The sequence below is a fragment of the Ranitomeya imitator genome, chromosome 4, assembly GCF_032444005.1.
Source record: "Ranitomeya imitator isolate aRanImi1 chromosome 4, aRanImi1.pri, whole genome shotgun sequence".
NCBI classification, from domain to species: Eukaryota; Metazoa; Chordata; class Amphibia; order Anura; family Dendrobatidae; genus Ranitomeya; species Ranitomeya imitator.
This window is the reverse complement of record NC_091285.1, coordinates 272,986,772-273,002,462: the sequence shown is the minus strand read 5'-3', so window position 1 is coordinate 273,002,462 and position 15,691 is coordinate 272,986,772. Positions and strand designations below refer to the sequence as shown.

The 15,691-nt window shown below is 40.8% G+C and overlaps 1 protein-coding gene across 1 annotated transcript in view; it reads left to right on the top strand.

The window, feature by feature from the left end:
* MYRFL (myelin regulatory factor like) overlaps window positions 1-7,044 on the top strand; it is a 260,028-nt gene extending 252,984 nt beyond the window's left edge. Inside the window, exons 24-25 of the mRNA XM_069764614.1 lie at window positions 4,987-5,061; window positions 6,036-7,044. Of these exons, the coding sequence (XP_069620715.1) occupies window positions 4,987-5,061; window positions 6,036-6,122 (162 nt within the window). The 3' untranslated portion in view covers window positions 6,123-7,044. The remainder of the gene's footprint in view (window positions 1-4,986; window positions 5,062-6,035) is intronic.
* Window positions 7,045-15,691: the final 8,647 nt, after the last annotated feature.

Here is a 15,691-nt window from a genome sequence, read left to right as displayed (position 1 = left end):
CTACCGACTTGTTAATCGTATTCACCGGAATCACCGTTACCTGATCCTTTATTCTTGAACTCTGCATATCCTTTTGCAATTAGACTGTTCATTCCCCTGTTTAACCCACTACCTCCCTGCGTGGAGTATTTCCTGTTCATTAAATATTGTTAACCCTTGCTCTGCCTCCTGTCCGCCACTGCATCCTGCAACCTGCTTACACTGTACTAGATTGCTACTGTATAGTGTGAAAAGAATTGGTGTCAGTTTTCTGTATTTGAATACATTATTGTGATGACAAATGTAGAAACACATTTTACCAATTTACATGATCGGCACACAATGTGCAAGGCATCAAATCGGCTTAGAAAAATAAAGTGCTCTACACATCCTAAGTTTGTGCTTCATAGATGACATTTCCATAGTCACATAAATATAATTCATCTTCTGTTCAGGGAGAATCAGTATCAGGCCACTGAGTAATTAGGTAATAATATGGAAATGTGTTTATACTGCAGGAGCAGAGCTCGCTGTCTCTATACAATATTTCATGTATAGTCATATACTCCCGTACATTACAGAGCCGTACTTTACTGTGTGGTGTAGCTGTAAAATTTAACTTGGCTGCACTACACTCACAGCAATACGGCCATAGAACAAGCAAATTACAGCAACCTTCAAGAATTCTGAGCACTTTTCTAATGAGCACATATATTTGCTTCCTAAATAAAACTTAGTGAGGTTTATGTAATGGCTACCTACCTTTAAATGACAATCCAGTCTATAGACTGAAAGTGTATTGTTATTCTGCAACTGGAAAGAGCACATGCATCCAAGGTGATATCTACCGTATATATTTTGTTGGTGAGTATAGCATTTTTAGAGCCAAAAATTACGCCACATAAAAACAATTTGTCTTTGTAGGCTTTACTAATAAATCCTTTTTATGAGTGAGGCTGCCTGGGAATGGTGGTGGGGGATGTACTAAAACGTTTACTTACTTTGGAAATAAAATCCTGTGCTTGCTTTCGACGGGAAACAATTTTATACCGTGTTTAATATAAAATGAAAGATATATACAGTGGGGCAAAAAAGTATTTAGTCAGTCAGCAATAGTGCAAGTTCCACCACTTAAAAAGATGAGAGGCGTCTGTAATTTACATCATAGGTAGACCTCAACTATGGGAGACAAACTGAGAAAAAAAAAATCCAGAAAATCATATTGTCTGTTTTTTTTAACATTTTATTTGCATATTATGGTGGAAAATAAGTATTTGGTCAGAAACAAAATTTCATCTCAATACTTTGTAATATATCCTTTGTTTGGCAATGACAGAGGTCAAACGTTTTCTGTAAGTCTTCACAAGGTTGCCACACACTGTTATTGGTATGTTGGCCCATTCCTCCATGCAGATCTCCTCTAGAGCAGTGATGTTTTTGGCTTTTCGCTTGGCAACACGGACTTTCAACTCCCTCCAAAGGTTTTCTATAGGGTTGAGATCTGGAGACTGGCTAGGCCACTCCAGGACCTTGAAATGCTTCTTACGAAGCCACTCCTTCGTTGCCCTGGCGGTGTGCTTTGGATCATTGTCATGTTGAAAGACCCAGCCACGTTTCATCCTCAATGCCCTTGCTGATGGAAGGAGGTTTGCACTCAAAATCTCACGATACATGGCCCCATTCATTCTTTCATGTACCCGGATCAGTCGTCCTGGCCCCTTTGCAGAGAAACAGCCCCAAAGCATGATGTTTCCACCACCATGCTTTACAGTAGGTATGGTGTTTGATGGATGTAACTCAGTATTCTTTTTCCTCCAAACACGACAAGTTGCGTTTCTACCAAACAGTTCCAGTTTGGTTTCATCAGACCATAGGACATTCTCCCAAAACTCCTCTGGATCATCCAAATGCTCTCTAGCAAACTTCAGACGGGCCCGGACATGTACTGGCTTAAGCAGTGGGACACGTCTGGCACTGCAGGATCTGAGTCCATGGTGGCGTAGTGTGTTACTTATGGTAGGCCTTGTTATATTGGTCCCAGCTCTCTGCAGTTCATTCACTAGGTTCCCCCGCGTGGTTCTGGGATTTTTGCTCACCGTTCTTGTGATCATTCTGACCCCACGGGGTGGGATTTTGCGTGGAGCCCCAGATCGAGGGAGATTAACAGTGGTCTTGTATGTCTTCCATTTTCTAATTATTGCTCCCACTGTTGATTTCTTCACTCCAAGCTGGTTGGCTATTGCAGATTCAGTCTTCCCAGCCTGGTGCAGGGCTACAATTTTGTTTCTGGTGTCCTTTGACAGCTCTTTGGTCTTCACCATAGTGGAGTTTGGAGTCAGACTGTTTGAGGGTGTGCACAGGTGTCTTTTTTATACTGATAACAAGTTTAAACAGGTGCCATTACTACAGGTAATGAGTGGAGGAAAGAGGAGACTCTTAAAGAAGAAGTTACAGGTCTGTGAGAGCCAGAAATCTTGATTGTTTGTTTCTGACCAAATACTTATTTTCCACCATAATATGCAAAAAAAATGTTAAAAAAACAGACAATGTGATTTTCTGGATTTTTCTTTCTCAGTTTGTCTCCCATAGTTGAGGTCTACCTATGATGTAAATTACAGACGCCTCTCATCTTTTTAAGTGGTGGAACTTGCACTATTGCTGACTGACTAAATACTTTTTTGCCCCACTGTATGTGAGAGATAGAGAAATAGAGGACACATGCCAGATCTTAGCAAAAAAGGTGAAAATGTATTCCATGCCCAAAATATACAATGTTTTGGCTCCAACAGTGAGCATTTCTCAAGTTACGGAGTGCGGTCTCTATTTCTTACATATTATCATGATCCAGGAGCCAGTGGGTTTGGAGAAATGCACTCATACTCTTGAGATTGGTGCTGCTTTGCTTTGGTTTAATACTTACAAAACGTGATCTTTATTCCAAAATGTTAACAAGAAGTCACAACAGTGAGAAGCAAGGCAACGTTTTGGACATATCTGGCCTTTGTCAAGCCTAAAAATACAGATTAATGCTAAAATCCAAGGAGGTGGGCCTATCCAAACCAATAAAATCTAGTTTGGAAAAAAAATTACCTTTTCTTCTTTTTAGTAAAAAAAAGTATAAAAAGTACAAATGTAGTGCCGGCATCCCTGCACGATACCCCTCTTCCCCAGCAGGGACGTCGACTCACTCACCGCCCCAGCCCCGCACTTTCCCCTCCTTCTTCTGGTGCTGCTATCCGGGTTCTGCCCACAGCTCGCAGATGCCCGGGCACTGTGCTTAGGACTCACATCTGATGGGAGGTTCCTGTGCAACATTATTAGTCTGTTTCTAAACACGCTTGTTAGTTCTCAGGTCCAAGTACTCATATCCCAGTATACCTGCCTGTCTACTATCAGCCATGCCCGCCTGCCTATCAGCCGTGCCCGCCAGCCTGTTTACCAGCCGTGCCCGCAAGCCTGTCTATCAGCTGTACCTGCATCTGTCTGCCAAGATACCAATCTTTCCTGCTAGTACCTGCCTGTTTGTGTGTCTTTTATGTTAGCTACTATACCAGCCACGCCAGCCAGTAATTGCCAAGTTTACCTTTCCTGGCCACTCCTGCCTCCTGTCCCTTGGGGTCAGCTGCCTTCCACCCAAGGTCAGACCTGGAGTAGCAACTGGTTCCGCCTTTTTTTTGTCCCTCCTCAGATTGCGGTATCGTCAGCCACATGCACCCGAGGTTGGACTTGGTGAGCCTCCTAACCACACCCCTCCAGGCTGTCCTCAGATCATGGTACAGTGGTTCCACCACTCAGTCAGTTACACTAAACTGATATATATGGATGTACAGAAAATCTGAGGCACCAAGGGATAATCCTTACAAAAACTTGATCTGCATTACAAAATGTTACAAAGAAGTCACAACAGTGAGAAGACAATGAAACATTTTGGCCATATCTGGCTATTCTCAAGTCTAAACATACAGTTTGATGTTAAATGAATGGTTTGGGTGTATCCAAAACAATAAAATTTAGTTGGGAAACCCCCCACCCTTTTTAAAAAAAATTTTTTAGTAAAAAAAAAAATGTATAAGAAGCGTAATTGACGTAGATGGATGTATTACATTTATTAACCGTATAATGGTACATGTGTGCATATTTTTTTTAGGGCCTAGGTGGACATACAATTGGTGCAACCAGGGCAGACGCACAGGAGCCTAAGACATAAGGGGGCCACTTCCACCTCCAAACCAGCATCTGTCAGAGACATACTATTAGACTTGCATGGGGGTCCTTTTCTGTCTGTGACTGCCCCTGGTTTAGTATATACTTCTGTCACATAAGTCATACGTCTGTAAATTTACAAATGTGAACCTAGCCAAAAGTATTTGTGTATTCATTGTAAATCTTAAACAATCTCATATCTGTTATGCTGGTGCCTCATCCAAAAAGTGGAGAGACCCATCTTCAAAGATGTGCTTTGGGGGCTCTTGCTTCTAATAATACAGAGCAGTGTGCAGCTCTTTTGGAGGAGTCTTTGGTTCAGCTGGGATGAGTGGTTATATTTTCCTTGGAACAAGACCTGTAATTAAATCTCCATATACTTGCTGCTGCATCTCTTCAATGAGAACCTCCACCTCCAAGCCAGTAGCGAACACATACAAAAGTGTGCCCCTGTGTAAGAACAGTATGGGCCCCTTTTTGTGTCTGTGATAAAAGTAGCTTGCTTACTTTTTGGGCCCCTGTGCGGCTGCAATGGTTGCATCAATGGTGGATTTGGCCCTTGCTCCAAGCTTTGTCAAGAGCATTTCATCCAGCTAAACATTACTGACATTTGCAAAGAACAAACAACTGTCTACAAAGAGATGTCCAGTTTGAGTGTATGAGACAGTTTTGAGAGCTAAGCTGAAACTTTTTTGCAAGTAGTTTTGCCTGTAAGTTTCCAGTACAAGCCCTCCCTATCTCAAACTGTATTTTTTATGAAATATTAATTTATTGACCAAATTGTTGTTTTATGGTGTTCTCTAGGGTCTCCAGCATCACTGGATTCTCCCAGTAGCCTGGCTGTTTGACAGTGAATACCATTTCCGTGTAGCCACACCGGTGAGTTCACATGAAATCTCATAGGCTGGTTATGTCTATATTGCTATTTTCCCAGATTTCACCATGCTGTTTTTTTTGTAGCAATCCAAAATATGAGAAGAAACGTATCAGAATATTAGAAGTACATAGCAGAATAGAAGAAATCATTTTGGAAGCCACAACATTAGCTATTTCACTTTGGTTCTAGAACAGTATTTTGAAGTTATTACATTTCACAGGAAATTCTAAAAATGAAGTCAATTAAGAAAGCAGTAAAGCAGTTTATTTAGAGAGGTAACTGTCATAAAGGAAAAAGTAGAGACACATTAGAAACAGTAACTCCCCCCGATGTTGCATTTTGTTGCAGTCGGCGCAGGGTCAAAACGACGCATGTGAAGGCATCCGCATAGGTCCGCATGGCCTTGTGTACCCAATGTTAAAGATAGCTATGCAGGACGCATGTGAGACATAGGTGGAGGTGAAGGATGAGGCGCGGCAGTGGCGGGGCTTAATGGAAGAAGAAGCCCTGCCCAACGCTAGTGTGAAACTAGCCTTAGTGTATTCATATGCTCACCTACCGCCGTCTTCTCCGATATCCAGCATCACTCTGCTTCTCTTCTCAGTGACTCCACCACTTTTCAGACTCTCCACATCACACTGGGGTTTATGTGTGAGCCGGAAGTCTCTTTTACCATGTAAGCATATGTAGTCTCCTTCTGACGCTCCATAAACTTACATTGTAAAAGTCACTTCGGGGTCACACAGAGCGCAGCGTGATCAGGAGAGTCACTGAGAAGAGAAGCAGAGCAGTGTTGGATCCCGGAGAAGACAGAGGTATGTGCCCATGTTTTCACACTGACACTACACCACATATATGTATGCACCGATTCAAAGAAGAAATGTTCATGGGAGGACTTTGAACAGACTTGTACTACAAAGTGCGATATGTTGCTGCCAATGTCTATTACACTGATTCAAATTCATTTTTTTTGCAGGATCTTGCAAACTGCTCAACAGATCCACACTTTGCTGGAATCTTATACACAGACTATTTCTTTTATTTTTATAGAGACTGTATGTAATTAGACCCCATATTACTATTTCTCCATGCCCCCATATTTTAACTGTACAAATATTATATGTCATTGTTTCTTTTGTCAATGGGTTTGTAAATCCCGCAGTAGGCTAGGCTACATTAATAACTTGTTATCTGTTCATGTTATCTTATTTTAGATGAGTACTCAGGGAACGCGAACCATCCAGGTGTAAATAAGAGAAGTAGATTTCAGTCCTCAAAAAATGATACTGAAGCTTGTACAATAACTGTGTTCACAAGACTGCAGCACCTCCATATATACTTTATACATGACCTTTATTTCGGCTTCTGCTGCCTGTTGTGCATTACTTTGTGATTCATACTTAGAACTGTTAACCTCAGGCTGGTTCACATAGTATTTGCCCCTACAGTCAGTGGCTCCGTTGGGGCTGACATCTGAATCCCCACATAACATGATTCGGCCACATGCACTGACGGGGCCATTGACTGTAATGATGCAGACGGAGTCACCGTGTACACTCTCGTACATCATTTTTGGTTGTATAGGCCTAATTGAGGCGGACACCAAGATGTAGTCAATTACTTGCTGTCCTCCCCAAATAAGTGTACAGTATACGGCCAATAATGATGCAAAACTGAGCACATTGTGACTGCGTCTGCATCATTATAGTCAATGGCCCCGTTGGTGCATATGCCCGAATCCCATTTTGTGGTGGCTCTGACGGACCACTAAACTTGGGACAAACGGTATATGAACATAGTCTTAGTAGTAAAGTTTTGAAAATATGATTTCTTTATTGTATTCATGATATTTCTTTTAAATGGAATAATAATTGTTATTATTATTAAATATGTAAGTAAATTGCTCCCGGACTATGTAAAGATTCAGCTGGAATGTGAGATGAAAAACACAATTATCTAATTACAGAATACAGTTATTCAGTTTATTGCTCTTTGTGCAGTTTCATTTTTCTCTATCGATTATTCAACTGTATTTTGACATTTTATGGATCATTTATTTTACTTTGGAATTAGTTAGTTACAGTGGTTACCAAAGGCTATGGGGCAGATCTATGAAAAGTGATTAAAAGAAAAAATGGATCAACATACACAATCACAGGCAAACTTTCACTTAATTTTTTTAATCACAGTAGTTTAAAGGGAATCTGTCAGCAGGTTTTTGCTACCCCATCTGAGAGAGGCATAAGGTAGGACCAGAGACCCTGATTCCATCGATGTTACTTAATGGGTCGCTTAGTGTAGTTTTGATAAAATCACAGCTTTATCAGCAGGAGATTATCATTAGACGGCTAGTAAACCTGATGCTAGGTAGTCAAGAATATTCATGAGCTCTGATGCTGGTTGGCAGCTTTTTTTGTACACTGTACATGGGCAGAGAGCTGCCAATCAGTGATGTGGGTGGTGTTATACAGAGCGCAGCATTCAGAGAACTGCTAGATCTGCAACAGATAAAACTGTGATTTTTATCAAAATTACTGCAAGCAGGTCAGGAAGTGATACATCCCTGTAATTGGAGTCTCTGTCACTACATTATGTTGCTCTCTGATTATATAGTGTGAGGCAGTGAGGGGGATCATATGCAAGGGCCAATATGTATCCCCCAGGATGCGCATAGAAGTGTATTAAGGCCGCTGGAGTGCATTGCAGTCACAGGCATATCTGTGGTTGCAGTGCAGTATAAAAGTAAGTGTGGACATGGCCAAGTAAATTTTTAGTAAAACCCATTAAGGGCTTTTATTTTTGGAATGAACTACAAGATGGTAGTGGGGCAGTTCTCTCCCTCCAGTCGGGTCTTACCTGTGGCCCATGGCTACAGAATCCATTTTAAAAGCCCTGCAGCAAAGGTTTGGGTGTGTCAATGTTGGTTTGCAAGCTGAAGAGCAGGTGGCTCTGCAACATCCAGCTTATGTGTGTAGTTAACACAGAGCCAAGGGAAGTGAATGCCTGGTGCTCCCAACATGACACGGTGGTGCAGTCACCCACGGCAACCGGCCTCGGATATGGACTGTCTTGATGCCCCGCCTGCGATCCGGAGGATACCGTTCTGCCTTTTCATTTGTGAGTTTTTGGACATTAAAGACATTTTGCCTTGAACTTTACTGGGTCACTACCTCATTACTGCATGGTGTGGACACCGCCGCACTACAATAGCAAAAACCTGGTGACAGATTTTGTTTGAAACAATGAAATCTCAGATCTGAATGGTTTCTATATGAACTTGTGTATATTTTACTTATAGTCAGAGCAGGACTTCACATAGGGCAAAAGGGTCAGATTACCTGCCTCAATATCATCTGTTAAGATGTTGAGTGTAATCACACTTCAGCAATCCATGGTGTTTTTTATATACATTTTTATTGAAAATTTTTCATTAACAACCATAAAAAACAAACAACAATTAATTAGCATGAATCATGGCATAAGGACAGTATAATTGTTACAGTTGTTACAGTCACGGCTAGACAAAAATCAAGCTTTTTGATTGAGAATGTCCTCTTTCAAAGGTAACAAAGGTAATCTCCGCCATGTTATTTAACTTATATGAGATATCCAAGATAATTATTAATAATATAAAAATTAACAAGAAAACAACAGGAGAGGGGAGGAGGTGAGAAAGGGAAAGAAAAAGGGAGGGGGGGGGGGGCCCTCCACCAAACCGCCTGCCTCCCCTCCAAATAGTAAAAATGCTCAACCCCAATCAAGTCCAGAATAATCCTCTGGTAATTGAAGTGGGCCTAGGTTATTTTTCGGTTTTTCAGTAAGGTACCATTTAGTGAAGGAGAAGGGAGATATTATCTTCCGTCTTTCATCAGTATTACAAAGTTTTCCAATAAACTGCCTCAATTTTTTAAGAAATTTGCCTGCTTGAGCCTTCTTATTTGTAAGTGCGTCCCCTTGCTCAACTGCCATATAATGATGTAATTGGGCTATCAAATCTGTCAATTGTGGGGTAGATGAATCGAGCCAATGCTTGAGAACTTTTAGCCAAGATAAGTATAGTGTGTACTAGTGTTGGAGAGCCTCGCTCTCCGCAACTCCCATCACTCGGATTCTCCCAATAATGTAAGATTGCCATTGGTAGAGAAAGCGATGTCATATTGCTCCAGAGGTTGCCAAGCAAACCACAAACTAAATCCCAAAATGGGACTACGTGAACATAGGACCATAGGCCATGCAATAAATCAAAGCTAGGTTTCTGGCATTCAGGGCACGCTGTAAGTCTGTCAGGTCTTGTATCTGGTCTATGAATGTTAAAACCATAGATTGCTCCGTGCATGATTTTAAATTGAGTTTCCCTCCAATTCTCATTAATTATATGTTTCCGGAAGAGAGACCAATCTTTTCTGATCAAGGAGGGAGTTTCGATATTCTCCAGTTGTTGTCTCCAGTACTTAAAAAAGGTATCTGGATGAGGGTCTAATAAATGCGGTTTTATTATGGAGTATATTGCGGATATAGAGGGGATCCAAGTAAGGTATTGAAGCAAATTGTCAAGCATATTATGGCTTAATTCGAATATAACATCCTAGAAATTAGACATAACAGAGCATTTGATTTGTTCATATTGAAGGGAGTGGGAGGGCGGGAATTGATATTTCTCAAGAACTTTGGGAAATTTAACCATCTAACCTCCGACGGATGGAGAAGATGAGAGATATTATTAATCTCCTTTTGACGCCAAGCATTAAATATTTTATTTTCTGTACCCTGAGGGAAGTCATGGTTTGCCCCCAGAGGTAAATATTTGGATGTTCTGAAAGAAAGACTATATTTTTTTCTCACCGATTTCCAAGTTGAGATAGTGCCTCTAAATAAGGTTCTCAATCCATGGTTTTAAAGGAAACCTGTCACTCCGTTTTCTCCATATAACCTAAAAGCATCGCCTTTAATCAGTTTTATACAGAAGTCCAACAACATATGTATACAGTAAGCCTGTTTAGACAGGTCAAACTCATTACCAAGGAGCACAGAATGATTGGTAATAGTTTGTTTAGTGTGTAAAGAATATCATTGTTCTCAGCAGCACACTGTACTGTTTATTCAGGATAATGAACTGCCGAGAATGATGATTTCTAAGCAAGCCTACAATTATTTCATCCGCTGAAAAAGAGCTTCGCTTATTTGTCAGGTGATTGTCAGGTTATTTACACTGGTGGACAGGGGCGGACATATTGCCCGGAACTGGAGGGGACCAGCCAATACCAGCGACTATTTCAGCTGGATGTGTGTCCTTGGACATACATTCAGCTGAAATTAAATGTATTACGGTACAGGGGATCCAACAGCTCCCTGCGCTGCAATACACCCTGCCGGCTAATCGGAGGCCTGCAGCTGACATTGACATGTACATGACTGGGACACATGGCAGTGATGTAATGTGCCATGGCGCACATGCTGAAATCAGCTGTCAGCTTCTGCACCTGGTAAAGAAGAGGATGCCGTGCAGAGTGGGAACTGGTGGAAGGTTAGTAGAATTGTTTTTTTTTATGTGTTCCAGAACAGGGCACAGTACTAAAGGAAGGGGCCCAGGATTGAGGACACTACCTCAGGATGAGACATACTAGGATGAGGCACATTATCTCCAGGAAAGGGCACATTACACCAGGAAGGGGCCCAGAATGAGGCATATTATCCCCAATAAGGGGAACATTACCATAGGAAGGAGCTTAGGATGATGTACTGTACAATACTTCAGGAATGCCAAGAGTGTGCAAAGCAGTCACCAAAGCAAAAGGTGGGTACTTTGAAGAACCTAGAATATAAGACATAATTTCAGTTGTTTCACACATTTTTGTTAAGTACATAATTCCACATGTGTTAATTCATAGTTTTGATGCCTTCAGTGTGAATGTACAATTTTCATAGCCATGAAAATACAGAAAAATCTTTAAATGAGAAGGTGTGTCCAAACTTTAGGTCTATACAGTATATATATATATATATATATACACACACACGTACACGTATGCATTACCATGTGCCAAAGATATATATTACTGTGAACAATATGAGACATGACCCATAATGGAGATATAAAATAACAAAAAATATTGAAGGGGATGTATTTCTTCAAAAGTGCAAAAAAAGTGCTTATATAAATGACTGTGGAAGATAATTCATTATTAATTCATACTGGGTAAAATGTACTAACAAAAAAAACATGACAAGTGTCATATATAGGGGAAATGAAAAACTGATGAATGAAGTGTTTAAAACAGGGGTGGGGAATCTTTTTTCTGCGAAGGGCCATTTGGATATTTATACCATCCTTCGGGGGCTGTACAAACTTCGACCACAAACTACATCCTGACCCTGGCACTGGTGTCAGGACGTAATCTTTCATTGCATGCCCTTCAATGTTCAGTAGTGAACACCGTGTGTGTGTGTGCTAACAGAGCAAGAAGAAATTAATGGGCTGGTGGCAATCAAAATACAGCTCCCTGCCCAAGAATGCGGTCCCTGAGAATCTGCTCGGGGGCCTGATAAAAGGTCATCGAGGGCCGTAAATGGCCCTGGGGCCTGAGGTTCACCACCCCTGGTTTGAAAGGAAGAAAAAAAAACAGGAAAGGAAGGAAATGTGGCTCCTATGGAAGCAATGGCTACTATATAGCCAGGTAATGCCCAAGTGGAAGAGGTATGTTACCTAGTAGGGAGGGAAGATACTCCAGTGCGACGCACACCCCGACACGCATTTTGGACATCGTCCTTCGTCAGTGAATCATTCGTATGGGTGAAAAATGTTGCAAGAATTCACATTATTCAGATTTTAATCTGCTGCAAATCTGCAAGGTGGAGATTAAAGTTAATAGGGGACACAGCTCTGGCTTATCAGTTTATAGCTTGCATGGTGTGTGGCTAATAGTATATTAATGGTGGGGTACATACAGCTCTGGCCAAAAATTAAGAGACGACCACATCAGAACCCTGTCATGGGTAGCTCAATCTCCAGACCTGAACCCCACTGAAAACCTCTGGAGTGTAATCAAGAAGATGATGGATAGTCACAAGCCATCAAACAAAGAAGAACTGCTTAAATTCTATTATTTACCAAATACTATACTTCAATTAGGATGCTTTTCTCTTTATTCCAATAGAAGCTATTTCTATGTTATGACTACCTGTTCTCTCCCCCAAATAGGTTGGGAGCCTTGGTCGTGCACCTGCCGTGTGTGCTAGCTCCACAAATGTGATTTTAATTGTTTAGTTTCTATTGCAGAGACTATCCTTCTGCTTCTTCTCTAACCTTTTTTCCTTTTTCTTGCTCTAACCAAGGGGACAAAGTAGTTTTGCTCCTCTCCATAAAAGCCACATTCAAAGAATTCCTGATCAAGCACAAATGGCGCACTTAAATATTGCTTCTTTCAACGCCAAGGGACTTTATACTCCAGAGACACGAGCGCAGATTCTTCATCACTTTCATCGGCGCAAGGCACATGTAGCCTGTTTCCAGGAAACACACATTTTTACACATCCTGGTATTTTGCCAATAATTCTAATTCGCGCTCTGAAGGGGTGGCAAACGCGATCCATGAATTCTTACCACACCAAATTATTCATAGAATCATTGACACTGAGGCAAGATATATCATCCTCTCACAATCTATTGAGGGCTGAATATTCACGATCACTAATGCTTACGCCCCTAAGCAGGATCAGGCTACTTTTATATCTGGGGTTGATAGATTCCGCTTGCCCATTGATATGGGGGGCTGTACTAATCTGTGGAGACCTAAATGCTACCATATAGCCAACACTAAACAACTCCAAGAGTAGACCACATCTCCCATATACAGTTATAAAACGTATCAATAAGAGCTCTTCTCCAGATTCAACTGTATGATACTTAGAGATTCCACCACCACTCAGAAGACGATTACAGTTTTTACTTTAACTCACAGGATTCCTATAGCCATCTGGAGTCTATTTTTCTTCAACATAATGCTCCACCATGGATTTTACATGCTAGCATTGGTAACATTCTGTGGTCTGACCATACCCCAATAATCTCTCAAAGTTCCCACTCTCACTAAAACTGTACGGTCTTTAGTCAACTTAATAAGTCTCTTCTCCTGAACTCAATATGTACAGCTGATTTAAAAAAAAACTACATAACCAATTTCATCACAGATCATTCATCTGACAACACGCCCCCTACAATCAAATGGGAAGCTCTTAAGTGTGTCCTTAGGGGGGTATTTATCAAGCATAGAGCAAGGATTAATAGAGACAGCGTGCAGGCAATAAAATTAGCTTTCTAGAAAGTTACCAAACTTGAGCTGCTCCTCAAACAAGATGCCTCAAACAATATACCTTCTCCCTTTTGACAGGTAAAAGACACAACAATAAGGCTATGTGCACATGTTGTGGATTTGTTGCAGATATGCAGCATTTTTTCTGACAGGAGGTAATCGCTCACGCAGTGTATCACTGTGCTGCCATGAGAGTTCACCAGAGTTCATCAGCTCCGGTGCTCTCACTTGCGGCAGCACTGCGTGACAGAACCTCCAGGTCCACTCTTTCTCAAACTTTATATCATGTAGGATAGTTCCCATTATTCAAGCCCAAAATACTTGTCCTCTACCAGTCTTCGACAGATAGATTAAAATTCAGTGTTACACTACGAATCTGAATCTTTTTCCATAAACAATGGCACCCGTCAGGGCTCCCTTTTCCCCCCTTGCTTTTTATACTAACCATGAAACATCTTCTAGTAGCTGTATGGGCCAATTCTGACATATGTGGACTTAATAATTTCAGGACCCTATGACGTCAATGCTAACCACTCTCCCACCAGTAAGATAATCACTTGTGATATCACTGTCCGTTGTCGGTTGTGTGATCTGTGCAGTATACTGAATAGGCACCACTGGTGTTATTAGAATACATACCCAAAGCTTGCAGCTGCACATATTGCATATTGCAGCTATATTCACTTGTTTACTAACTATAGAGCGCTATTTATGAACCTGTTAGGCACTACTATATGGGTAATATTGGCTAATTCTAGCTTTTCATTTGCCTAAATCTGCAGTAAACAAATTCCGTAATTGTTTTTAGGGTTTTGCTTTTATGGTATTTATTTATCATTGTATATCCTGCAAAGTATTGCAGTGTATAGAACAAATCACTGTCTACTATGAAAGGAAACAATGCCAGAACCACCATATATGCATGAAAACAGCACCAGAAACACCATCAGTACATAAATACAGCACCAAAACCACCATTTGTACATGGATGCATGACCAGAACCACCATCAGTGCATGAAAAAGATACCAGAACCACCATCAGTACATTACTACAGCATCTAACCCATCATCAGTACATCGATGCACCATCAATACCAACATTAGAATATAAATTCAGCACTAGACCCACCATAAGTAAGTGAATGTATCACAAATACATAAATACAGCACTATAACTACCATCAATACATGAATACATCACCATCACCAACATCAGTAAATTAATACATATCAATAGCACCAACATCAATACAGCAATCAATTCCAAAATCAAGTCAACCCCCACAATATACATACTACAGCTTCAAATATTGTCCATAACAATTAGTTGTTCCCAGTCTTCACCAGACTACAGATCATACACTAATCACAGTACTGATTAGATGAAGGCAGTATCACAAATAACCATTTCCACCCAGGTACATTATAGATTATTGATGACATCTTCTCTGATAGGTGTAATTCTCATTTCTTCCATCTCCATCTTGTCCAGATGCCATGATGACTTTGTACATGCACAGCTCGTCTATGCAAATTTCCCTATTCTCCGATCTTATGAAGCCCATCCCAACACGGTGGCCTTAAAAATAAGTGTCATTATGCCGCTTGCTTAGAAATATCTTCCTACATTGTGCCCCAAAATGATAATTGCCTCTCATTGTGCTCCCTGCATAAAATATTATTTCCCACACTGTCCATCTTACGATATATGGACTCCACACTGTCCTTTCCTATAAAATATTTAATGCACTGTCAGCTCTTATAAACTGTAAGACTTTATCACAGCTTTTGATCTATAACCACAACACTATCAGCTCTTATAAACTATAGCCACCACACTGCCTTCTCTTATAAATAGCTGCATACTGTCTGTCCTTATGAACTATAGAACTTCATTATCTCTTATGATCTATAACCGCTATATCATCCACCCTCATGAAGTATAACACATCATCATCCCATATAAACTATAATCTCCCCACTATTCACCCTTATGAACTATAACGTCTACACCATCCACCCTTATGAACTATAACTTCTACACTGATCGCCCTTATGAACTATGAAAACATACCATCATCCCTTATAAACTACAACCTCCATTGTTTACCTACTTCTTGCTGTCCCCTCTCAACGGTTTCCCTCCATGCAGTCCCAGTCTCCAAACTGCTCCTCACGCTGTCCCATCCACTCTGTCCTCATCCTAAGTGTGTCCCCTCTCTAAACTGTGCCCCGTCTCTGTTGCTAACCCTCCTTAATACTGTATCCTGTCTATACTGTCAATAATATGCCTTCTCTCAATATTGGATCCTCTCTATAATA